The sequence below is a fragment of the Anomaloglossus baeobatrachus genome, chromosome 9, assembly GCF_048569485.1.
Source record: "Anomaloglossus baeobatrachus isolate aAnoBae1 chromosome 9, aAnoBae1.hap1, whole genome shotgun sequence".
Taxonomy (NCBI): Eukaryota; Metazoa; Chordata; class Amphibia; order Anura; family Aromobatidae; genus Anomaloglossus; species Anomaloglossus baeobatrachus.
This window is the reverse complement of record NC_134361.1, coordinates 10,728,519-10,754,265: the sequence shown is the minus strand read 5'-3', so window position 1 is coordinate 10,754,265 and position 25,747 is coordinate 10,728,519. Positions and strand designations below refer to the sequence as shown.

The following is a 25,747-nucleotide window of genomic DNA, read 5'->3' as shown; positions in this document are numbered from 1 at the left end:
GATTTAATTGAACCATATGAGACATTGTATCAGAGCCAAAGAATTCATATATTTCATCTTATACGGCCAACTTTAAAGAAGAGGAACATGGCGGCCCCTCTCCATAAATCACGAGCCAAGGAGGTGTTCCGAGGCACATTAATGCGGTATTTGTCCTGGCGGCCTCTGACTAGCACCGCCGGGACTTCTCGGCAATTACTCCATGAAATCTTCATCTGCCAGGAAGTGACACTCTCCTCTGCACTGACAACATGGCTGGAGTCCTTAAAGGGGAACTCCATATTGTAAATGTAGGCGTTGTATGCAAAGAATGTTTCCAGTTTACACGAAACAGTAACTTTCTAGTAATTTTAGAACTTTTATGAAATTGGCTTTCCAGTGCTTTGCAGCTTAGTAAGTGAGATTAGTGAATACATTTTGCTCAAATTTAAAACAATCAAACATATATTTTCCAAAATGTGTATTTTTTGTAACTTAATTCTGCACAGATTAAGAAGCGTGGCAGCTGCTTGCCTCCATTAATCTGACCTATAAAAGGTGATCCAAAGGTTAAAAAACCCTTATACTCACTTCACCAATCACCTCTCCGGCCCCTCTGTTACCCTCCGCCACCCATGTGATTCGGCCCATCCGTTACTTTCCGCCACCCATCTGATCCAACCTCTCCATTATTCTCCGCCACCCGTGTGGTCTAGCCCCTCTGTTACTCTCTGCCATCCATCCGGTCCGGCTCCTCTTTTACTCTCCAACACCCATCCGGTCCGGTCACTCCGTTACTCTCCGCTACCCCTGTGGTCTAGCCCCTCTGTTACTCTCCGACACCCATCTGGTCCGGCCTCTCTGTTACTCTCTGCCACCCATCCGGTCCGGCTCCTCTTTTACTCTCTGCCACCCATCCGGTCCGGCCTCTCTGTTACTCTCTGCCACCCATCCGGTCCGGCTCCTCTTTTACTCTCCGACACCCATCCGGTCCGGCCTCTCTGTTACTCTCTGCCACCCATCCGATCTGGCTCCTCTTTTACTCTCTGACACCCATCCGGTCCGGCCTCTCTGTTACTCTCTGCCACCCATCCGGTCCGGCTCCTCTTTTACTCTCCGACACCCATCCGGTCCGGTAACTCCGTTACTCTCCGCCACCCCTGTGGTCTAGCCCCTCTATTACTCACCGACACCCATCCGGTCCGGTCACACTGTTACTCTTCGCTACCCCTGTGGTCTAGCCTCTCTGTTACTCTCTGCCACCCATCCGGTCCGGCCTCTCTGTTACTCTCTGCCACCCATCCGGTCCGGCCTCTCTGTTACTCTCTGCCACCCATCCAGTCCGGCTCCTCTGTTGCTCTCTGCCACCCATCCAGTCCGGCTCCTCTGTTACTCTCTGTCACCCATCCGGTCCGGCTCCTCTGTTACTCTCCGACACCCATCCGGTTTGGTCACTCCGTTACTCTCCGCCACCCCTGTGGTCTAGCCCCTCTGTTACTCTCCGACACCCATCCGGTTTGGTCACTCCGTTACTCTCCGCCACCCCTGTGGTCTAGCCCCTCTGTTACTCTCCGACACCCATCCGGTCCGGCCTCTCTGTTACTCTCTGCCACCCATCCGGTCTGACTCCTCTTTTACTCTCCGACACCCATCCGGTCCGGCCTCTCTGTTACTCTCTGCCACCCATCCGGTCCGGCTCCTCTTTTACTCTCTGCCACCCATCCGGTCCGGCCTCTCTGTTACTCTCTGCCACCCATCCGGTCCCGCTCCTCTTTTTTACTCTCTGCCACCCATCCAGTCCGGCCTCTCTGTTACTCTCTGCCACCCATCCGGTCTGACTCCTCTTTTACTCTCCGACACCCATCCGGTCCGGCCTCTCTGTTACTCTCTGCCACCCATCCGGTCCCGCTCCTCTTTTTTACTCTCTGCCACCCATCCAGTCCGGCCTCTCTGTTACTCTCTGCCACCCATCCGATCTGACTCCTCTTTTACTCTCCGACACCCATCCGGTCCGGTCACTCCGTTACTCTCCGCCACACCTGTGGTCACGCCCCTCTATTACTCTCCGACACCCATCCGGTCCGGTCATTCTGTTACTCTTCGCACCCCTGTGGTCTAGCCCCTCTGTTACTCTCCGAAATCTATCCGGTCATGTTGTTACATCATGACAGTGTGACTGTCCTCACATTTGTGCATAATCCGGCTGAATGTGAGATTCCAGTGTAAGTGACAGAGGATTAGAAGAAGCGTTGAGGACCGGACGGGTCATGGTGAGGAGCGGCAGCGCCGGAGAGGTGAGCGGTGGCATAAGAATGCTTTGTTTTGTTTTTTTTACATCTTACTTTCATTATGCTCTTGGTCTGGAGACAACAGAGAATAAGGGATTGTAAGTTTGCAGAGAATAACTTCTCCGTGAATTGAATTTCCTTGGAAAGACGGCAAGAAAAGGAAAGAGCGCAAGAAAAGGAAAGAGCGCAAGAAAAGGAAAGAGCGCAAGAAAAGGAAAGAGCGCAAGAAAAGGAAAGAGCGCAAGAAAAGGAAAGAGCGCAAGAAAAGGAAAGAGCGCACTAAAAGGAAAGAGCGCAAGAAAAGGCGAATTTGAATGTTGCTTCTCTGCTCATTTCTACTTAGTAATCCTCATCTCTTTATCTCGATTTCACTTTAGTCGACCTCCTTCTTGCAGCCACATGATCACTTTCTCCCACTTTACCGACTCATTTTTTTTGTTTTCGTGTTCCATCTTCCCACTATTAGCCTCATAAATATATATCTGACTGCTGAGTCCAGGTCCGGTGACCGCGGTCTGTACTTGGATGGTAAGAGTCGGATGTGTGACGTCGGCCTCACTAGTCCACGTTGTTAGTGTGCAGCATAATTGTTGCAAATGTTTCTGTAAATCGTTTCTTTTATTTTGAGTGTGGCGGCCGTGGTGCGATGCAGATACCGCGTCATGTGTAGAGATGAGTATAGAATTCCTTTCCACTCCTATGCGCTCTCCTCTAGGCACGTTATCTATCGCCATACACTGCAAGAGATTTATTCAGCTAAACGCGACAGAATTCTGGTGTAATTTATGTAAAAAAAAACCTCTCTCAAAACCCTCTCTTGGACCATGTTTATTGCATGTTTTAAACACGTCCTGTGCCTTGAATGACAACAGGGCGTGGTATATATGCAAAGGGGAGGTGTCCTAACTTGTAATATAGTGCGCCAAAAAATGTGCCAGTATTGTGCTGTACATTTTTTAAATAAAGTAATTAGCTAATATGTGGTGTAAACTTAGGCTAGAAAGTCTTAAAATTAGATTAAGCAATCAGCGTGAACTAGTCTAAATCTGACACGTATCAAGTGCGTCTTGTCTAAGTCTGTCCAGTCTAAAGGCCACTTTACATGCAGCGACATCGCTAGCGTGCGTACCCGCCCCGTCAGTTATGCATTACGGGCAAATTGCTTGGACCCGTCACACGGACTCACCTGCCTAGCAACGTCGCTCTGGCTGGCGATCCGCCTCCTTTCTAAGTGGGCGGTTCGTTCAGCATCACAGCGACGTCACACGGCAGCCGTCCAATAGAAGAGGAGGGGCGGAGATGAGCGGGACGTAACATCCCGCCCACCTCCTTCCTTCCGCATTGCCGGTGGAGGCAGGTAAGGTGAGGTTCCTCGCTCCTGCGGTGTCATACACAGCGATATGTGCTGTTGCAGGAACGAGGAACAACATCGTACCTGCAGCAGCAACGATATTAAGGAAAGGAGCGACGTGTCAACGAGCAAGGATTTTTGGCGATTTTGCACTTGTTGATCATCGCTCCTAGCTGTCACACGCTGCGATGTCGCTAACGACGCCGGATGTGCGACACTAACGACGTGACCCCGACGATGTGATGTCGCAGCGTGTAAAGACACAGGATTGATAAATCAGGCCCGTGTGTATAAAGATAGGCGGCTTCGCTTGTAGGGGAGAATCTCTGTGTACTTGCGGTCACAGCCTGCACCGGTCACAGCCTGCACCGGTCACAGCCTGCACCGGTCACAGCCTGCACCGGTCACAGCCTGCGCCCCTCGTGTGTGTGAGCACCACCTCTCCTTTATATCTTTTAACTCTCTTTGCCTTTTGCTGGATTTCTGGCTTCTCACTTGTATTTGTTCTTTTCTCTCAGGTTAGAACAATGTAGCAAATTGCTTTATTGTATCTAGAACAATAAATAAATACTTTTACACATTGTATCATTGTCAGGTATCACTTTTACTTGCAGAGAATTGCGTTAATACATTTCTTACACAATAGATTGTAGCTTCTGACTCATCATCTTATAGGGGGGAAAAATGCAAAATACTTGTAACAACTAACACATTTGCAATTTACTAATTATTAAAAATCTTCTGTTCTCAAGCACAGAGGGTTACTTGGCTCGATAGTTTACTGTTCTTTGCCTATATTACCGGCCAGCTCTGCAGCATCAGTGGTGTTTCACTGCTACGGAGTGCAGCACTTACAAGTTCTTATCTATAGAGCTTGCAAGTGCTGTTCTGAGGCCGGACAGGTTGATGGATTCAGCAGGATCCTCACCAGTCCCAAAAACAAGCTGGTCCCAGTTCCGCCTTGTCGCTGTCATGCTGCGCTAAGTGATGAGTTCTGCTCATTGTGGATAATAGATGCGACTCCTCCAGGACGTTACATCTTATAAATCCCAGGCGCGGCTCCTCTTGGGATTATGCAGCCGTCTGTATCCATATAATAAATGTTGTAGTTATATTGATTTTTCTGGCAAAATTCATCATCGCTGATACCAACAGCAACCTCTGATCTTGTGTCCGAGCCACTAACACAATATACAGTGTAATTCAGGATATATTAACCGTGAATCAGGACATTCAGATACAGAGAAATGCTCCACGCCTGATAATGCAGAAAGCCTGATAATCCAGAAAGACTGATAATCCAGGAAGCCTGATAATCTAGAAAGACTGATAATCCAGGAAACCTGATAATCCAGAAAGACTGATAATCCAGAAAGACTGATAATCCAGAAAGACTGATAATCCAGAAAGACTGATAATCTGGGAAGCCTGATAATCCAGAAAGCCTGATAATCCAGGAAGCCTGATAATCCGGGAAGCTGAATCCAGCTCTTGTCTCCAATACCTAAATTTTCATTATTAAGACCATGGGCTTTCTCTTCCTGAAGGTTTTGCACCATTACCAATGAACCTTGTAAAATTTTTGTCCACTACTCCAGAATAATCCAGAGTCCATGTCCATTAAATCCATATTAGTCTTTTTATTTGGGACAAAGGGAACTTTTTATGCCCCCCCTAGTGTCCAGGGGCCCTTTTGCGATTGCAACCCCTGTATTATTATAGGTAATGCCCCTGCCAATACCATCATGCTGCAAGACTACAGCACTAACCACTGAGCCATAGTATAGTTATAAGAACTGAGCCATGGTATAGTGCTAACCACTGAGCTGTGGTATATTGCTAACCACTGTGCCATAGTATAGTACTAACCACTGAGTCATGGTATATTGCTAACCACTGAGCCCTGGTATAGTGCTAACCACTGAGCCACTGTACAGTACTGACCACTGATCCACCGTGCTGCTCATCTACTCCTCTGTGACAGTCACAAGATGTAACCTTAGAACTAGTTTTTCAGGGCCCATAATGCACTGCACTAATGTGCCAAGAAATCATAAGCATTGTGACTGCATCTCTGGCTCTGACTATAGTATATATATAAAACAGTAACTCTATAGATTTCATCCTTTGAAGGTTTTTTTCTTGCTAATTATGTCCAGATTTCTGATGACTAGTGCAGGGCAGACGCTGGAGCTTCCGCATGTGTCTTCTCTTCTGTCTTCCTCCCTGTCATTGTGTCTACTTCTTCTATTTGCTCTTAAGATGTGACATTTATTCTTGGACAGGGTTTGCAGCCTTTGTCACAGCCGACAGGAATCCTCCGTGCAATCAGGCAGATTTCTGCTTTTACTTTTCTCAACATTTACTTCTAAATATAAAAAATCTATAACCACAAAATTTCACTCTCCAAGCAACCGATGGTCCTGCGTGCCCACTGTAGGGTTGTGCAGCCGATGGTCCTGCATGCCCACTGTAGGGTTGTGCAGCCGATGGTCCTGCATGCCCACTGTAGGGTTGTGCAGCCGATGGTCCTGCATGCCCACGGTAGGGTTGTGCAGCTGATGGTCCTGCGTGCCCACGGTAGGGTTGTGCAGCCGATGGTCCTGCGTGCCCACGATAGGGTTGTGCAGCCGATGGTCCTGAATGCCCACTGTAGGGTTGTGCAGCCGATTGTCCTGCATGCCCACTGTAGGGTTGTGCAGCCGATGGTCCTGCATGCCCACTGTAGGGTTGTGCAGCCGATGGTCCTGCATGCCCACTGTAGGGTTGTGCAGCCGATGGTCCTGCATGCCCACTGTAGGGTTGTGCAGCCGATGGTCCTGCGTGCCCACGGTAGGGTTGTGCAGCCGATGGTCCTGCGTGCCCACGGTAGGGTTGTGCAGCTGATGGTCCTGAATGCCCACTGTAGGGTTGTGCAGCCGATTGTCCTGCATGCCCACTGTAGGGTTGTGCAGCCGATGGTCCTGCATGCCCACTGTAGGGTTGTGCAGCCGATGGTCCTGCATGCCCACTGTAGGGTTGTGCAGCCGATGGTCCTGCGTGCCCACTGTAGGGTTGTGCAGCCGATGGTCCTGCGTGCCCACGGTAGGGTTGTGCAGCCGATGGTCCTGCGTGCCCACGGTAGGGTTGTGCAGCTGATGGTCCTGAATGCCCACTGTAGGGTTGTGCAGCCGATTGTCCTGCATGCCCACTGTAGGGTTGTGCAGCCGATTGTCCTGCATGCCCACTGTAGGGTTGTGCAGCCGATGGTCCTGCGTGCCCACGGTAGGGTTGTGCAGCCGATGGTCCTGCGTGCCCACGGTAGGGTTGTGCAGCCGATGGTCCTGAATGCCCACTGTAGGGTTGTGCAGCCGATTGTCCTGCATGCCCACTGTAGGGTTGTGCAGCCGATGGTCCTGCATGCCCACTGTAGGGTTGTGCAGCCGATGGTCCTGCATGCCCACTGTAGGGTTGTGCAGCCGATGGTCCTGCATGCCCACTGTAGGGTTGTGCAGCCGATGGTCCTGCATGCCCACTGTAGGGTTGTGCAGCCGATGGTCCTGCATGCCCACTGTAGGGTTGTGCAGCCGATGGTCCTGCATGCCCACTGTAGGGTTGTGCAGCCGATGGTCCTGCATGCCCACTGTAGAGTTGTGCAGCCGATGGTCCTGCATGCCCACGGTAGGGTTGTGCAGCTGATGGTCCTGAATGCCCCCTGTAGGGTTGTGCAGCCGATGGTACTGCATGCCCACTGTAGGGTTGTGCAGCCGATGGTCCTGCATGCCCACTGTAGGGTTGTGCAGCCGATGGTCCTGTATGCCCACTGTAGGGGTGTGCAGCCGATGGTCCTGCATGCCCACTGTAGGGTTGTGCAGCTGATGGTCCTGCATGCCCACTGTAGGGTTGTGCAGCCGATGGTCCTGCATGCCCACTGTAGGGTTGTGCAGCCGATGGTCCTGCATGCCCACGGTAGGGTTGTGCAGCTGATGGTCCTGAATGCCCCCTTTAGGGTTGTGCAGCCGATGGTCCTGCATGCCCACTGTAGGGTTGTGCAGCCGATGGTCCTGCATGCCCACTGTAGGGTTGTGCAGCCGATGGTCCTGCATGCCCACTGTAGGGTTGTGCAGCCGATGGTCCTGTATGCCCACTGTAGGGGTGTGCAGCCGATGGTCCTGCATGCCCACTGTAGGGTTGTGCAGCTGATGGTCCTGCATGCCCACTGTAGGGTTGTGCAGCCGATGGTCCTGCATGCCCACTGTAGGGTTGTGCAGCCGATGGTCCTGCATGCCCACTGTAGGGTTGTGCAGCCGATGGTCCTACATGCCCACTGTAGGGTTGTGCAGCCGATGGTCCTGCATGCCCACTGTAGGGTTGTGCAGCCGATGGTCCTGCATGCCCACTGTAGGGTTGTTCAGCCGATGGTCCTGCATGCCCACTGTAGGGTTGTGCAGCCGATGGTCCTGCATGCCCACTGTAGGGTTGTGCAGCCGATGGTCCTGCATGCCCACTGTAGGGTTGTGCAGCCGATGGTCCTGCACGTCCACTGTAGGGTTGTGCAGCCGATGGTCTTGCATGCCCACTGTAGGGTTGTGCAGCCAATGGTCATACACGTCCACTGTAGGGTTGTGCAGCCGATGGTACTGCACTCATGCTGTAGGGTTGTGCAGCCGATGGTACTGCATTCCTGCTGGAGGGTTGTGCAGCCGATGGTACTGCACTCATGCTGTAGGGTTGTGCAGCCGATGGTACTGCATATACCTACTGTGGGTTGTGGAGCCGATGGTCCTGCATGCCCACTGTAGAGTTGTGCAGCCGATGGTCATACGCGTCCACTGTAGGGTTGTGCAGCTGATGGTCCTGCATGCCCACTGTAGGGTTGTGCAGCCGATGGTCATACACGTCCACTGTAGGGTTGTGCAGCCGATGGTACTGCACTCCTGCTGTAGGGTTGTGCAGCCGATGGTACTGCACTCCTGCTGTAGGGTTGTGCAGCCGATGGTACTGCACTCCTGCTGTAGGGTTGTGCAGCCGATGGTACTGCACTCCTGCTGTAGGGTTGTGCAGCCGATGGTACTGCATTCCTGCTGTAGGGTTGTGCAGCCGATGGTCCTGTATGCCCACTGTAGGGTTGTGCAGCTGATGGTCCTGTATGCCCGCTGTAGGGTTGTGCAGCCGATGGTCATACACTTCCACTGTAGGGTTGTGCAGCCGATGGTCCTGCAGGGTTGTGCTGTCGGGTACTTGGTGATTGGACTCCTGGAGCTTCTGAATTCATGGATTTCTGGTATCACACAATTATACAGAATTGGGACAATGTACAATATACTGTTCTGTGTTTATGGAAATGTTCTTCCATCGGTCTCTCTAGTTGCAGTAAAGCTACGTGTTCTAGCCTGGTTAGAGGTGTAGCTTTGCTGCAGCTGCAGGGTCCGAGGTTGGAGACCACTGTTGGAGTTTGCTGTTTTTCAGAATTGTAGACGTGCCTTTTTTGTGAACTGTACTTCACCTTCATCTCTTCCCTTTATTTCAGCCCCTTCGCTTTCACTGGATACTTGACAATGCAGCGTCAGTTAATGTTGGGCAGCCTACAGCAGTGTCTTGATCACTGTTTGCTGTCTTGGTGAGTGCTCCATATCCTCAGAACCTTTTACTTTCCTCTGGTAGACGTTCACTGCAGGCTTGAACACTAGAAGGCTTTAGCTCTTACGTTCTAGTGCCCGGATAGGAAATCTGCTGACTCTCTGGCAATTTGTGTAGCTCATGCTAAGTGGGTGTCATTGGGCCGTATGTGGCTACATCCCATTACACAGCTTCAGAGCCAAAACAAAGGATTTTAAGTCAAGGATTAACCTTAAAACCATATTTTTGAATAAACGTCTAAGTCATGTTAACCATCAATAGGGCATCGTGATCAGATATTGACCACAAATTAGCAATTGCTCCTCTTTAATTGCTTCTATACTCCAGATAAAACTTTAAATTCATGCATAATTATATCTGTGACCAGTTGCTCATTGTTGCCTAAAATATGACTTTTGTACTTTGGCAACTTTACAATGTCAGTAATATAGAACTTGGCTCTCCTCATGCAGGAAGAAAACGGTCTCCCTAGTGCCACCTGTAGGTAAATACTCTGCAAGTCAATGTGTGATGCATTATAGAGCCGGAGCACATGACATTGCTCAGGCTGAGCCGTACATTGCCTTACAGGATAGCTGCCCATGGGTGGTAATAGCAAGAAGACAAAGTAGCTTAGTAAAGTATGAGAAAATCATCAAATATGGCAGATTTGATTGTACTTTATTATTAATAATCATTTAATTTAAAGTAAACTAGTTTTCTGTCTATGATCAACTTCTATAAGGGGTTCTCAGAGAATGAGATAAAATGGTATCCATGATATAATTCAAAGAGCAGCCCATCCTAGTCACATATCAGTACAGGCTGCTGACTGAAGATATACTGCTCCCGAGACCTGAGATTCAACTCACAAGAGCTGTATCACACATACCTCAGTCAGTCAGCTGTATCACACATACCTCAGTCAGTCAGCTGTATCACATACCTCAGTCAGCCAGCTGTATCACAAATACCTCAATCAGCTGCCAGTTGTGATAATAATACTTTTTTTTTTCTATAGCACCAAAATATTTCTCTGCACTTTACATTTCAGAAGGGGCTTGTACAAAAAATAAAGACATTATAGAGTAAATACATAATACAGCAGATACCAGGAGGAGTGAGGGTCCTGCTCTCAAGCTACAATCAATGAGGAAATATGGGGATACAAAGGGTAAAAATAAAGTCCTTGTAGTGTCTAGTCCAGCCATCAGTATAATATATAGGGGAGTCACATAACGATGCATGAACTGGTTACCAGTCAGTATGTACAGGTATAGGTATAGAAGCCTATATAGTGCATGCAGGGTGTATAATGATGATATAAGGACCAGATAAGTGAGACATTTTTGTAAGGGCAACAGGAATAGTTAAATAAGTGAGGCAATAGTCCAGTCTTAAAAATGCACACTTAGGGCACACTTAAAAATGGGAATTAATATAACTAACTGTAATATATTCTAGAGAATTTGCGCAGCTTGTGAGAAGTCTTGGATGCCAAAGTGGGAGGTTCGGATTATAGAGGATGTCAGTCTTAGGTCATTAGGAGAACGGAGAGCATGGCTAGGGTGATAGACAGAGATGAGGAGATGTAGGGCGGTGCGGAACTGTTGAGAATTCAAGAAGGTGATGGACAGAGATGAGGACGAGATGTAGGGCGGTGCAGAACTGTGGAGAGGGCAGGTAGGCGATAGAAGAGATGAGGACGAGATGTAGGATGGTGCAGAACTGTGGAGAAGACAGGTAAGTGTTGGTAGACAGAGATGAGGTGGAGATGTAGGGTGGTGCAGAACTGTGGAGAAAACAGGTAAGTGTTGGTAGACAGAGATGAGGTGGAGATGTAGGGTGGTGCAGAACTGTGGAGAGGACAGGTAGGCAATAAACAGAGAAGAGGAAAAGATGTAGGGTGGTGCAGAACTGTAGAGGGGACAGGTGTAGCTGATAGACAGAAATAAAGAGGAGATGTTGGGCGGTGCAGAACTGTGCAGAGAATGGGTAGGGTAGTTGTCAGAGATAAGGAGGAGATATAGAGGCTGCAAGACTGTGGAGGGCACAGGCAGGGTGGTAGACAAAGATGAGGAGGAGATGTAGGGCGGTGCAGCACTGTGGAGGGCACAGGCAGGGTGGTAGACAAAGATGAGGAGGAGATGTAGGGCGGTGCAGCACTGTGGAGGGCACAGGCAGGGTGGTAGACAGAGATGAGGAGGAGATGTAGGGCGGTGCAGCACTGTGAAGGGCACAGGCAGGGTGGTAGACAAAGATGAGGAGGAGATGTAGGGCGGTGCAGCACTGTGGAGGGCACAGGCAGGGTGGTAGACAGAGATGAGGAGGAGATGTAGGGCGGTGCAGCACTGTGGAGGGCACAGGCAGGGTGGTAGACAGAGATGAGGAGGAGATGTAGGGCGGTGCAGCACTGTGGAGAGGACAGGCAGGGTGGTAGACAGAGATGAGGAGGAGATGTAGGGCGGTGCAGCACTGTGGAGAGGACAGGCAGGGTGGTAGACAGAGATGAGGAGGAGATGTAGGGCGGTGCAGCACTGTGGAGAGGACAGGCAGGGTGGTAGACAGAGATGAGGAGGAGATGTAGGGCGGTGCAGCACTGTGGAGAGCTTTGTGGGTGAGATCGATAAGTCTACATTTTATTCTTTACTCGATATGTGATCCAGCTCTTGTCAGTGACACACAGGCCTTGGGAGCTGTATGTCTTCAGTGTGCAGCCCATCATGACACTTCACTAGGACCGGCTGCTGTTTCAATTATACCAGGGATGCCATTTTACCTCTTTTTCAGAGAACCCCTTTAATGAATGTAGTGATTTCAGCAATAACAGTTATTGTCACGGTTTCCCATAATTGTTAGCTAAGCACTTCCCCTCCTTTGAAACAAATTACATAGCCCCTCTGTCCCTCAAATAAAAAATAAATAACTAAATAAATAAATAAAATAAATAAATAAAAATTAGTTTTACAATGTATTTTCCATTTAGAGAAAAAAATCTGTCTAGTGTCCACCATGAACCTAGTAAGAACTTTTGTCAACTGAATATAAGACTCTACCATGCGTGTTTTATTAATCAGCTGATCAACATTCTTCCTAGGTCATTGAGTCAGTTTACCAACCTCTGCTGAACATCACTTGTGAACCGGATGCAGTGACCCAGTAGGAGAGTTGGTCAACTGACTCGTAAGTTTGGAGAACTGACCCAATGACCTTGCAATGATGATGATCTGCTGATTCATAAACCTTGCGCAGTAGAGTTTAGTAATCTGTTGACCAATGCTCTTACTCGAGATCTCTACTGTACACGACTTGTGAAATCGATGCTAATGACCCAATGAGAAAGTTGGTCACCGATCTGTAACCACGTACGGCAGAGTCTGGTAAGAACTTTGATGACCTGATTGCGAAACTCTGCCGTATATGGATTACGAATCAGTTTACCAAACAATACCGGGCATGATATGTGAGACTGACACAATGGCCTAGTAAGAACTTTACAATAGAAAGAAAATGACGACACTCAGAGATGGAAATGTTCCAGAAGTTGAGACTTTTATTTCAATGGTCCTCATCCATAGTGACGATGTCGCACTAACGTATGGTGCTAATCACGCTCCCCGAAGCACCACTAACCACCAATATTGTGTAAGTTCAATAAAGGTCGAGTCAGACGGAAACGTCGCAACAATTACTACACAAAATCTATGTTGGACGATTGAAATTAAAGTCTCGACTTTTGCAGCATTTCCATCTCTGAGCGCCGGCTTTTCTTTCTATTGTACACTAAGGATTGGGGCGCAATCCGGGCACCTAGACTTTTGGAAGAGCCATATTTTTTTCTCTACTAGAAAAGACAATGATGAAGTGTTTCCGTAAATGTCTATGATAGATTAATGTAATTAGCATGTAGCACTGGGTAAATTTAGTTAATGACTTAACAATCATGATAAAGTGACTAATGATTATGATGTTGACGATGTTGTTGGGTGAAGCCGCTCAATGACTGTGTAGTGTTTGGTAAAATGACTGAATAAGCTTGTAATGATAATGATGACCATATAGTATTTGGTGAAATGGTTCGGGAAGGACTTTTTCTCATGCTGTTTCTCTATTTGCCAGCTCTGAGAACGTCACCGCGTCTGAGGTCATGTACTGAGATCGTTTGCACACACAATGAGGTTTAACCAGCAAACATGGAATATGGAAACAGCACGAGAAAAAACCTTTCTCCTGAATCTGATCATCGGCGAAGACTTTAATTTGGATGTGGAGACGACCCCATTCCAGCACCCGTAATGAAAGGCATCCAGGGCAAGACGTCATCCATTATCAATCCTCCAAGGACAACAACACACTTTGTGTCATACTGTAGTCATCAAAACCAAGGTAGAACTATGACAAAGACTCTTCCCCATCGCTCACTTGGAGGGATGGTTATAAATAAAATAGTGCATTGTTTTCAAATATTGCTTGTACAAATATATATCTTTATTTTCTTTTTCTTTTTTTTTTTTGCTTCTTGGCTTTTTTTTTATTTTATTTATTTTTATTTATATAATCTGGTTGTTAATATTGAAATAGGGAGCAATAAAACATATGCATCAATGTAAAAAAACACAAAATGTAATGTTCTTTATACACAAACTTTTTAAAGATCTGTTTATTATAATGTACATTTAATAGACGTGCGTGTCATTTAACAGATTGCTAATTTGCTGGATTTCCCTATAGTTTTCATAAAGAAATATACAAAATATGAGAGATTATACGAGCAGAGAAACGATTTGTATTCTGTAAAATAAATCATGTTTTTGTTTTTTTGGTTTTTTTTTCTTTTTCTAATCCGGAAGAGTATTTAAAGGAATATGGTGTTCCCCTTAACATATATTGCTCAATAAAGTGACTGCATTTTTTAAAGTATATGGCGTATTTTTATCTTGGCTTTGCACATCGCACATTGTCTTACATTGGTAAAAGTCACATTTACAAGAATTAGCCTAAGGCCCTGTGCCCACGCTGCAAATTTTGACGCAGATTTTCAGAAATCTGCAGCAAAATCTGCATGTCCATTGTGAAGCCAGCAAAGTCTATGAGAATTCAGAACTGCTGTGCTCACGTTGAGTACTTTTCTCTTGCGTATTCGGTGCAGATTTCTTTTTTTCCTGCACCAAATCTGCATCAATTACGCAAGGGAAAAATAAGCAACGTGGGCACAGCACTTCTGAATTCTCATAGACTTTGCTGGCTTCACAATGGACATGCAGATTTTGCTGCAGATTTCTGAAAATAAGCGTCAAAATGACACGACACAGTGTGGGCCTTATCATAGCTACACCTGTAGTAACAATACGGCTTTCCTCACACGTCCAGTATTTATTTTCAGTTTTTAGATCCATTTTCAGATGACGAAAGTGGAAATAACAGCGCAGGACATGGGGATAGAAATGCCCGAAAATATCTCTTTGCCCCTTTCCTGCAGACACCTGGTTATTTTTTAGCTAGATGAAAAAAATAGTTTGCAAACTTTTTATTTTCTGGTAAGAAAAACAGCAACTGGATCGCGTTTTTTAAGATTCAAGTTTTTGAGAGACGAATTATAATGGATTATCATCTGTTAACAGATCTGTTTTTAGGCACAACTCAAGCATAAAACACTAGAGGTGAAAGTAAAAGTGGATCAACTGCTAAAAAGAAAGAAAAAATGGAAACCAAAGTGTAATCGCTTCATATGTAATGGATCCAGGTTTTTATTTAAAGGGAATGTGTCACCACTTTGACCTTTTTCAACTGTTAATATGAACATACAGGTTATAGAATGCTGACAATAATCTTATCTTTATGTCTCATATCAGATATCATGTTGTGGAAAAATCATCTTTTATCACTTTATGTAAATGAGCTCTTCCAGGCTATGGGGCAGATGCTGCCTGCAAGATAACTCCGCCTCCATAGATTACTTTAAATAGATGGGGCGTTATCGATAGCTGACACAGAACAGGAGAAATTAAATGTGTCTATTTCTTGCCAACACATTTTTTTGCAGCTCCTTGAGCTCTGCTTCATTGCAACAATGTTGCAGCCCTGCCTGTCTGTGAGCGGAGGCTGAAGCAAGGGGCACCTGCAGAAGTGTCAGCTATAATCACACACAGCTCTGCAGAGAGAGCAGAGAGCGGCCGTCACTCATCACACTGGTAAAGCCTGTAACCATCACTCATCACACTGGTAAAGCCTGTAACCATCACTCATCACACTGGTAACGCCCGTAACCATGACACATTACACTGGTAACGCCCGTAACCATGACACATTACACTGGTAACGCCCGTAACCATGACACATTACACTGGTAACGCCCATAACCATCACACATCACTCTGGTAACACCCCATTTATTTATAATAATCTCTGGAGGTGTAGTTATCTTCTGCATCCGCCCCATAGCCTGGAAGAGCTCATTTACATAAAGTGATAAAAGATGATTTTTCAACAACAAGTCACCTAATATGAGGCATAAAGGTAACACTATTGTCAGGATTCTATAACCTGTATGTCCATATTAGCAGTGTAAAAAGGTCAAAGTGGTGACACATTCCCTTTAATATTGAATCCATGAGAAATATATGACAACTGGTCGTGTGACTAGAACCATACAATATCAAGGACATACAGAAAGATTTGAGACCTGGGCGCCCTAACAAAAATCTGCCCAGTATGAGGTCCACCGGAGTTCTGATCATGACATCTCATACAATTGGGGGTCCACTGCCTGCAGACAGACGACCGATACTGATCTCATACAATAGGGGGTCCGCTGCCTGCAGACAGACGACCGATACTGATCTCATACAATAGGGGGTCCGCTGCCTGCAGACAGACGACCGATACTGATCTCATACAATAGGGGGTCCGCTGCCTGCAGACAGACGAACGATACTGATCTCATACAATAGGGGGTCCGCTGCCTGCAGACAGACGACCGATACTGATCTCATACAATAGGGGGTCCACTGCCTGCAGACAGACAACCGATACTGATCTCATACAATAGGGGGTCCGCTGCCTGCAGACAGACGACCGATACTGATCTCATACAATAGGGGGTCCGCTGCCTGCAGACAGACGACCGATACTGATCTCATACAATAGGGGGTCCGCTGCCTGCAGACAGACGACCGATACTGATCTCATACAATAGGGGGTCCGCTGCCTGCAGACAGACAACCGATACTGATCTCATACAATAGGGGGTCCGCTGCCTGCAGACAGACGAACGATACTGATCTCATACAATAGGGGGTCCGCTGCCTGCAGACAGACGACCGATACTGATCTCATACAATAGGGGGTCCACTGCCTGCAGACAGACGACCGATACTGATCTCATACAATAGGGGGTCCGCTGCCTGCAGACAGACGACCAATACTGATCTCATACAATAGGGGGTCCGCTGCCTGCAGACAGACGACCGATACTGATCTCATACAATAGGGGGTCCGCTGCCTGCAGACAGACGACCGGCCCCATCCGTTTACCCTCTGTGAATGACCAATGGTGTAATAACTATGGAGAAGGGACTACGTCACCCAATGTGACTACTTTCCAATTTTCACCAGTTTTTCATCATCCGATCAGAGGAGCTTTGTCTGTACAGAACGTTCTTGTTCCTAATGAAGTGGGGAATGATTTTATTTAATATATAGAATTAAAGGGGTATTCCAGTTGTAACAAGTCATCAGCTCTCCATAGGATTGGTGCTAACTTTTAAATTGTTGGCCGTCTGACTGCTGGAGTCCCCAACGATCTCCATGGGCACTTTTGGTGCCTTTTGAAAACAGCTTTTTTAAGCAGTCCCATAGAGAATCAATGGAACGATGACCGAGCAAGTACACGGCCGCTCCATGGTAATGGACTTTAAATGCCTCATTCTACCGAATCGTGGGGCTCCCGGAGGACGGACGGCTGCACCCGGTCTAGGTGTATTTCATCATCTGTACAATAAGTGCAAGTTCCACTCATCTGTGTCAGTGCCGTGGACTAAAAATGATCTCTTATCTCCCGAGGAAAGGCTTTGTCATTTTCTAGATAGTTTTCATTTCATAAAGTTTTCAGCAATCCGCCTGGAGAAAGGTTCTTTTTTACCAACCGGAATACCCCTTTAACCACTTCACCCCCGAGCTGTTTTTCACCTTCATAATGGGCCAATTTTTTCCAGTTCTGACCATCGTCACTTTATGAGGTTACAACTCTAGAAGCATTAACCGACCCCAGCGATTTTGAGATAGTTTTTTTTCTAGACATATTGTCCTTCATGATATTGGTAAATTTACAACAATATTTTTTGGGCTTAATTGTGAAAATATCAAAAATTTGCTAAAATTTTGCAATTTTAAAACTTTGAATTTTTATGTCCTTAACCCATTACTTGCCAAATTAGCAATTTTATTATTTTTTTTTTATTAAATGACAGATTTTTAATGATTTGGGTCCTAATGAATCAGAAACCTAATTTGCCAAATTCTAATGAATAATAATTAAATTAATAATAATAATTAATAATTATAATTAATAATAATAATTAAAATAATAGTTATTGGACTTAATTATAAAATCTTAGTTGCTAGAAGCAAAAGATTAGGCGTCCCAAAAAAAAAGGACATTGGTAGATGATAGGTTAAACCAGAGAGATATGTCACACAAAATAGTTACTAAATAACATTTCCCACACGTCACTTCACATCACCACAATTTTTGGAACATCATATTTTTTTGTTAGGAAGTTAGAAGGGGTCAAAGTTCATCAGCAATTTCTCATTTTTCCAACAAAATTTACAAAACCATTTTTTAGGGACCACATCACATTTGAAGTGACTTTGAGAGGCATAGATGACAGAAAATACCCAAAAGTGACACCATTATAAAAAGTGCACCCCTCACACTCCTGAAAACCACATCCAAGATGTTTATTAACCCTTTAGGTGTTTCACAGGAACTAAAGCAATGTGGAAGGAAAAAAAATGAAAATGTTACTTTTTCCCACAAAAATATTACTTTAGCCCCAAATTCTGCATTCATACAAAGGTAATAAGAGAAAACGCACTGTACAATTTGTTGTGCAATTTCTCCTGAGTTTGCTGATACCTCATATATGGTGGAAATCTACTATTTGGGTGCACGGCAGGGCAGGGCTCAGAAGGGAAGGAGCGTCACTTGAATTTTTGAATGCAAAATTGTCTGGAATACAGTAGATAGCGGACACCATGTCGTGTTTGGAGACTCCCTGAGGTGCCTCAACAGTGGAAAGCCCCCCACAAGTGACCCAATTTTAGAAACTAGGCCACTCAAGGAATTTATCTAGGTGTTTGGTGAGCACCTCGAACCTCCGGGGGCGTCGCAGAAATTTATAACGTTGACACATGAAAATGAAAAAAATCATTTTTTTAACACAAATGTTGCTTTAACCCCAAATCTTTCATTTTCACAAGGGTAAAAGAAGAAAATTCTGTGCAATTTCTCCTGAGTGCACCGATATCCCATATGTGGTGGAAATCTACTGTTTGGGCGCACGGCAGGAATCAGAGGGAAGTTTGACTTTCTGAACACAAAATTGGCTGGAATCATTAGCAGATGCTTTGTTACGTTTGGAGAGTCCCTGAGGTGCCTAAACAGTGGAAAAACTCCTGAAGTGACCCCATTTTGGAACTAGATTTAGGAATTTATCTAAATGTTAGATGTGCACCTTGAACCTCCAGGTGCTTCACAGAATTGTATAACATTGAACCGTGAAAATGAAATAAATACATTTTTACCATAAAAATGTTGCTTTAACCCCAAATCTTTCAATTTTGCATCGGCATTGCAATACATTATACTATCAGTGCAGCACTGACAGAAGCATCTGGGATCATGCTCCTGGCATGATCCTAGAGGCTTTTTGTAGCTTGGTGGCCATGAGGTTGTCACGAAAACCTCAGTTCACCATGGTAACGATCAAGCCCTTGCGATCACAAAGCAGAGGCAGTGATGGGAGAGGGATAGAGATTCCTCTCCCAGACCCCTAAATGCTGAGATCAATATCAATTGCTGCTTTTAGGAAGTTAAAACAGCCATGGGTGGCTCGGGAAGCATCCATTGCTGTGAAAGTCAGTGCTTGGCTGACCGGTAAACCAAATCCCTGGGGGTGATTGCGTCGGCACAGCTCCTCTGCTCCCTTGATCGGTAAGATGTATGTCATACATCCATAGTCAGGAAGCCCTCGACAATCTGGACGTACCCAGTACATCTAAAATCATGAAGGGGTTAATAATTTTGTTTACATATAATATATGTTACAGTACATGTAATAAAGATTGTTACATATTAATAAAAGTAGAGTTACGCAAGTTTTGCTAAATATTTGTGTGGTCCTTCAAATCCACTGGTGATTGGATAATACTAATATATAGAAGAAAAAGAGGTTGCACTCCAAACAATAGCAAAAAAAAGGTTATAACAAGTATTGTGTGTTAAAGGTATACAATGTTTCAGCTCAAGGTGTGAGCCTTCCTCTTAAAGCGACCAATTAGCAGGATTTTCCTATATAATCTAAAGCCAGTGCTATACTGGCACTATCAGGCTGAGTCTATACATACAGTGCTATCTGCTGGCACTATCAGGCTGATTCTATACATACAGTGCTCTACTGGCACTATCAGGCTGATTCTATACATACAGTGCTCTACTGGCACTATCAGGCTGATTCTATACATACAGTGCTATACTGGCACTATCAGGCTGATTCTATACATACAGTGCTATACTGGCACTATCAGGTTGATTCTATACATACAGTGCTATATTGGCACTATCAGGCTGATTCTATACATACAGTGCTATACTGGCACTATCAGGCTGATTCTATACATACAGTGCTATACTGGCGCTATCAGGCTGATTCTATTCATACAGTGCTATACTGGCACTATCAGGTTGATTCTATGCATACAGTGCTATACTGGCACTATCAGGCTGATTCTATACATACAGTGCTATACTGGCACTATCAGGCTGAGTCTATACATACAGTGCTATACTGGCGCTATCAGGCTGATTCTATACATACAGTGCTATACTGGCACTATCAGGCTGATTCTATGCATACAGTGCTATACTGGCACTATCAGGCTGATTCTATACATACAGTGCTATACTGGCACTATCAGGCTGATTCTATACATACAGTGCTATACTGGCACTATCAGGCTGATTCTATACATACAGTGCTATACTGGCACTATCAGGCTGATTCTATACATACAGTGCTATACTGGCACTATCAGGCTGATTCTATGCATACAGTGCTATACTGGCACTATCAAGCTGATTCTATACATACAGTGCTATACTGGCGCTATCAGGCTGATTCTATACATACAGTGCTATACTGGCACTATCAGGCTGATTCTATACATACAGTGCTATACTGGCACTATCAGGCTGATTCTATACATACAGTGCTATACTGGCACTATCAGGCTGATTCTATACATACAGTGCTATACTGGCACTATCAGGCTGATTCTATGCATACAGTGCTATACTGGCACTATCAGGCTGATTCTATACATACAGTGCTATACTGGCACTATCAGGCTGATTCTATACATACAGTGCTATACTGGCACTATCAGGCTGATTCTATGCATACAGTGCTATACTGGCACTATCAGGCTGATTCTATACATACAGTGCTATACTGGCACCATCAGGCTGAGTCTATACATACAGTGCTATACTGGCACTATCAAGCTGATTCTATACATACAGTGCTATACTGGCGCTATCAGGCTGATTCTATACATACAGTGCTATACTGGCGCTATGAGGCTGATTCTATACATACAGTGCTATACTGGCACTATCAGGCTGATTCTATACATACAGTGCTATACTGGCACTATCAGGCTGATTCTATACATACAGTGCTATACTGGCACTATCAGGCTGAGTCTATGCATACAGTGCTATACTGGCACTATCAGGCTGAGTCTATACATACAGTGCTATACTGGCACTATCAGGCTGATTCTATGCATACAGTGCTATACTGGCACTATCAGGCTGATTCTATACATACAGTGCTATACTGGCACTATCAGGCTGATTCTATACAGACCTTTAGTTGTCAGCTCGAATGTATTGGTTTTGACACATAAGCAAGTAAAGCTTGTAAAATGAACAGTTTTTTGAGTGGTAGCAGCTGCTGATAGCTGGGGTTGGGTTTGATAGTGATTACCGCCCCCTGACTGTTGTTTCTCCCGCTATCTGCTATTTATACTAATTCCATTCTAGAGACGTTTTGCTAATGGTCGTGGCTAAATTATGGTGGCTAGAAGGACCTTGCTGATATCATACCCACGTTACCAGAAGGGGCGGGGCCTCAGCCAACATAGCTGATACCAGGAAGCAACATTATTATTTGTTGACTGAGGCCCTGCCACTTCTGGTCACATGGGTATGATGTCAGTAAGGTCCTTCTAGCCACCATGATTTAGCCACAACCATTAGCAAAATAATGGAGTAATGGAATTAATATAAATAGCAGATAGGGGGAGAAACAACGGGCAGGAAGGGGGCGGGAATCACTATGAAAACCCCAGCTATCAGCTCAAGGGCAGCTGCTGCCAATCAAAAAACTATATATTTTACAAACTTTATTTGCTTGTGTTTCAAATCTATACATCCGAGCTATATATATATATATAATCAGCCTGATAGTGCCACTATAGCACTGGCTTTAGGTTATATTTGAAAATCCTGGTGATTGGTGCTTTAAAAGAATACCAGAATGTAACAAAATGTCACCTTTTTTTTTTTGCTATGTTTGGAATGCAATCTTTTTTCTCCTATAGATAGATAGATAAATAATAGACAGATAATAGATAGATAATAGATAGATAATAGAGGGATAGATAGATTATAGATAGATAATAGAGGGATAGATAATGGAGGGATAGATAGATAATGGAGGGATAGATAGATAATAGATAGATAATAGATAGATAATAGATAGATAATAGATAGATAATAGAGGGATAGATAGATATTAGGTAGATAACATAAACATAAAGATAACCCACAGCAGATATCACTGGGGGCCGAGGCTACGTATCCTGCATATAATCTCATAGTTCTCAGGCTGTGTTTATGGACGGCATATTATTATATTATTAGCATACCAATACACAAGTATCTCAGCAGTGAGACTAATGGAAGCTGATGGAGACTGGAGTGCGGTCATGTAGCACTGATCATTTAAACAAATACAGGATTGTCAATATCTACAATCCCCAATAGATGACTTAAGGAATAAAATAAGTTACATTATATATGTAAAAACTTAATGCGCTCAGTTAATTGAAAGTGTGATGCTGAAAGGCAGCCCTATAAAGCAACTCGATTAGTTCTCCTATATCATGGCAGCATGGGATAGAGGAGACGATGAGTTCGGGAATATATAGTTTTCTAGGAATTGATTGAGTGTATTCATACAAAACCTTGTTGTATAAATGATGTAAAAAGCCTGTGAGTCCTATTGGCCCCTCCCACTGTGTATGGGCAGAGCCATGAGGGTATATGGGCGGAGCTATCAGGACTCACAGGCTTTCTCATGCACTAAAATTCTAAATGAAACAGCAGAAATCTATATATCTCTGATCTCAGCATTCCCTCCTTTATAAAGTGTTTCCTTCTGATCGGTGACCGGGAGATTCATGTGAAATTTGTTGTCATTTTATTGGTTGATATTTGACCTTTTTCTGATCTATCTTTTGCTTATTGACTGTAATGATGATCAGTAACTGACAGAGGGAGATTATAGTTATGAGAATCGGTAAGTGATTGACGTCTTCTTACTCGGTGTTCTGGAGCTGACCTAAAGAATAATAATAATAATAATAATGATGATACTTTCCGTCGGTGCCTTTTTTATGGTTCTGTTCTTCTGGTGGAGTTGTGCAGACGACTGGAGCCGCACCTTTGTGCCGATAGCATCAGGAATTGACACTAATCGTTGCGATGGCGCGGTGTGCGGCAGAAGGGAGGACACAGCGGGGGCTTCATAAGTCAGTTTCATTGTTCAATAACAGACTGTAAAACGTGATTTTGGAGTTGGTGAATTAGGCGCATGTGACCTTTACATAACGCCGCCGAGGAGCGAGCGCAGCCCAAAGCGGCCATTTATCCTCATCACTTTGTTTTGCTAAACAGAGCGGTGTCTGTGACGGAGCCGCCCATATTATCCAATGTAACGCTGAATGACATAAAAAAGCAAAATGGAGAAAAAATATTATGTGTGAAAATAATTAAAAAAAATATGACTGTGAAATAATCCTGGAAAAGCGGAGACAAAACGCAGCGGATTCAAATGTGCAGATGACTATTGTGACTCCTGCATGGAATATTCTAATGTTATTATATATTATTTATTATACTATAGAGAGAGACTCTCAGCACACACAGGTAGAAATCCATCATCATTACCCCCCTTATATGACGGGACCCCAATATCTGACAGAGCTACATCTATTGTGCTTTCCAACATGCTGCACATTCCCCTGCAAGAGACTCAGAACGACGCTGCTCTGGCCACGGGGCTTATGTGTCAGGAGCGTCTGATAAGCATTAGGGCACCGTCCCTGGCTGTGAGAGCTGGAGCTCGGCTATCGGGTAAGGCGAGTCCCCGGCAGCTCCTGTGCCCCCGCGATCGCCAGGACGTACCGGGTACATCCATGGTGTCACGGCCGGGCGGTCGGGCCGACCCAGGAGGTGGATCCACTGGACCGAACTCTTAAGATGGTGGTAGGGAGTCCGGCAGCTGAAGCACTGATGGGCAGCAGAACAGTCCGTGCAAGTGAAGGCAGCGGAGGAGTCCCTGGGACCACGGTGTCACAGATGGTAGTCCTGGTGACGTAGCTCAGGTTCGGAAGCCGAGATGATATCAGGCGGGGTCCGGAACCTCAGGAGCGAGATGACGGGTCACCGCAGGGATCCGAGATGGTACGGACTGTCAGATGGCAGACGGACAGTGTGCGGGGTTCAGGATACGGCAGACGGGATGGCGAGGCAGGTACGGCTCTACAAAGAGAGATAGGTGAGTACAGGCACATAAACACCAGGAGACCTGACTCCTAGCTCAGGGAACACGAAGATCAGGCCCCGCCCCCTTGGACACTAACCCCCTTTATACCCAGTACCTGTTCAACCTCATTTCCTGTTAATGGACGCTGGCCCTTTAAGAAAGGGTCAGTGACCGCGCGCGCGCCCTAACGCGCATGCGCGCCGCCCGGGTGCCAGAAGCCAGGGAAGGAGGCTGAGGGGAGGACGCAGGGGAGCCGGCCAGGTCCTGGGAAGCCGTCGGGCGCCGGGATCGGGGACCAGGGGGCCTGGGACGGACGGAATCCGGGGGCTGAGGAGCGGGCAGCGTGGCAGGTGAGCCGGGGAGCGGGGGTGAGGACCCGGGGAGCGTGACAGTACCCCCCCCCCACGCCCCCCACCCCGCAACCGGGACATGAAGGCACGGATAAGAGGAGTGCCCACGTTCTCCCTGGGCTCCCAAGACCTATCCTCAGGACCATACCCCTCCCAGTCCACCAGGAAGAACTGCCGACCTCGTACGGTCTTCATGGCCACGATATCCCTTACCGCATAGATGTCGTCATCGGCAATAGGTGGAGGGGCCGGACTGGCAGCATTGGAGAAGGGACCAAGGACAACCGGCTTGAGCAGGGAGACGTGGAATGAGTTGGGTATCCTCATCGTGGCCGGGAGCTGTAGCTTGTAGGAAACCTCATTGATCTTGCTGAGGACTTTAAACGGCCCAATGTAGCGAGGACCCAGCTTGTATGACGGTATCTTCAGGCGGACGTACTGGGAAGCAAGCCAGACGAGGTCTCCAGGAGAGAAACACGGAGGGTCTAGACGCCTTTTGTCAGCGTGTTTCTTCATCCGCTGGGAAGCGCGTCCAAGGGACGCCTTGACAGAGTCCCAAATGGTAGCGAAGTCACGGGCTACAGTATCAGCCGCAGGGACATCCGAAGAAGGGGATATAGGCAATGGAACGGAGGGCTGAAGTCCGTAAACGACATGGAAGGGAGATTTGGAGGACGACTCACTGATGTGGTGGTTATGTGAGAACTCAGCCCAAGGCAGAAGCGTGGACCAGTCGTCGTGATGGGTGTTGACATAGTGACGTAAGAAGGATGTCAAGATTTGATTGACCCTCTCCACTTGGCCATTAGACTGAGGATGGTATGCGGAAGAAAAGTCCAGAGTTACTCCCAGGTGTTTGCAGAGCGCCCTCCAGAAGCGGGAGGTGAACTGAGTTCCTCTGTCGGACACGATGTGGGATGGAAAGCCATGCAAGCGGAAGATGTGATGGATATAGGCTTCCGCGAGTTCCTGAGCAGAGGGCAGTCCAGCCATGGGGATGAAGTGGGCCATTTTGGAGAACCGGTCCACCACGACCCATATGACTGTGTGTCCAGAGGATAATGG

General features: G+C 46.1%; 1 protein-coding gene across 4 annotated transcripts in view; it reads left to right on the top strand.

Annotated features, from left to right (window-relative positions):
- PCDH11X (protocadherin 11 X-linked) overlaps positions 1-25,747 on the top strand; it is a 1,518,547-nt gene that overhangs the window by 378,781 nt on the left and 1,114,019 nt on the right. The window contains exons 4-5 of one of the 4 annotated variants that reach the window (XM_075323066.1): positions 9,128-9,217; positions 13,336-14,136. The exons of 2 other annotated variants lie outside the window; for them this stretch is intronic. In XM_075323066.1, the coding sequence (XP_075179181.1) occupies positions 9,128-9,199 (72 nt within the window). In that variant the 3' untranslated portion in view covers positions 9,200-9,217; positions 13,336-14,136. Of the gene's footprint in view, positions 1-9,127; positions 9,218-13,335; positions 14,137-25,747 lie in introns of those variants that run through there. One more of the 4 variants, XM_075323067.1, reaches the window with a different exon arrangement.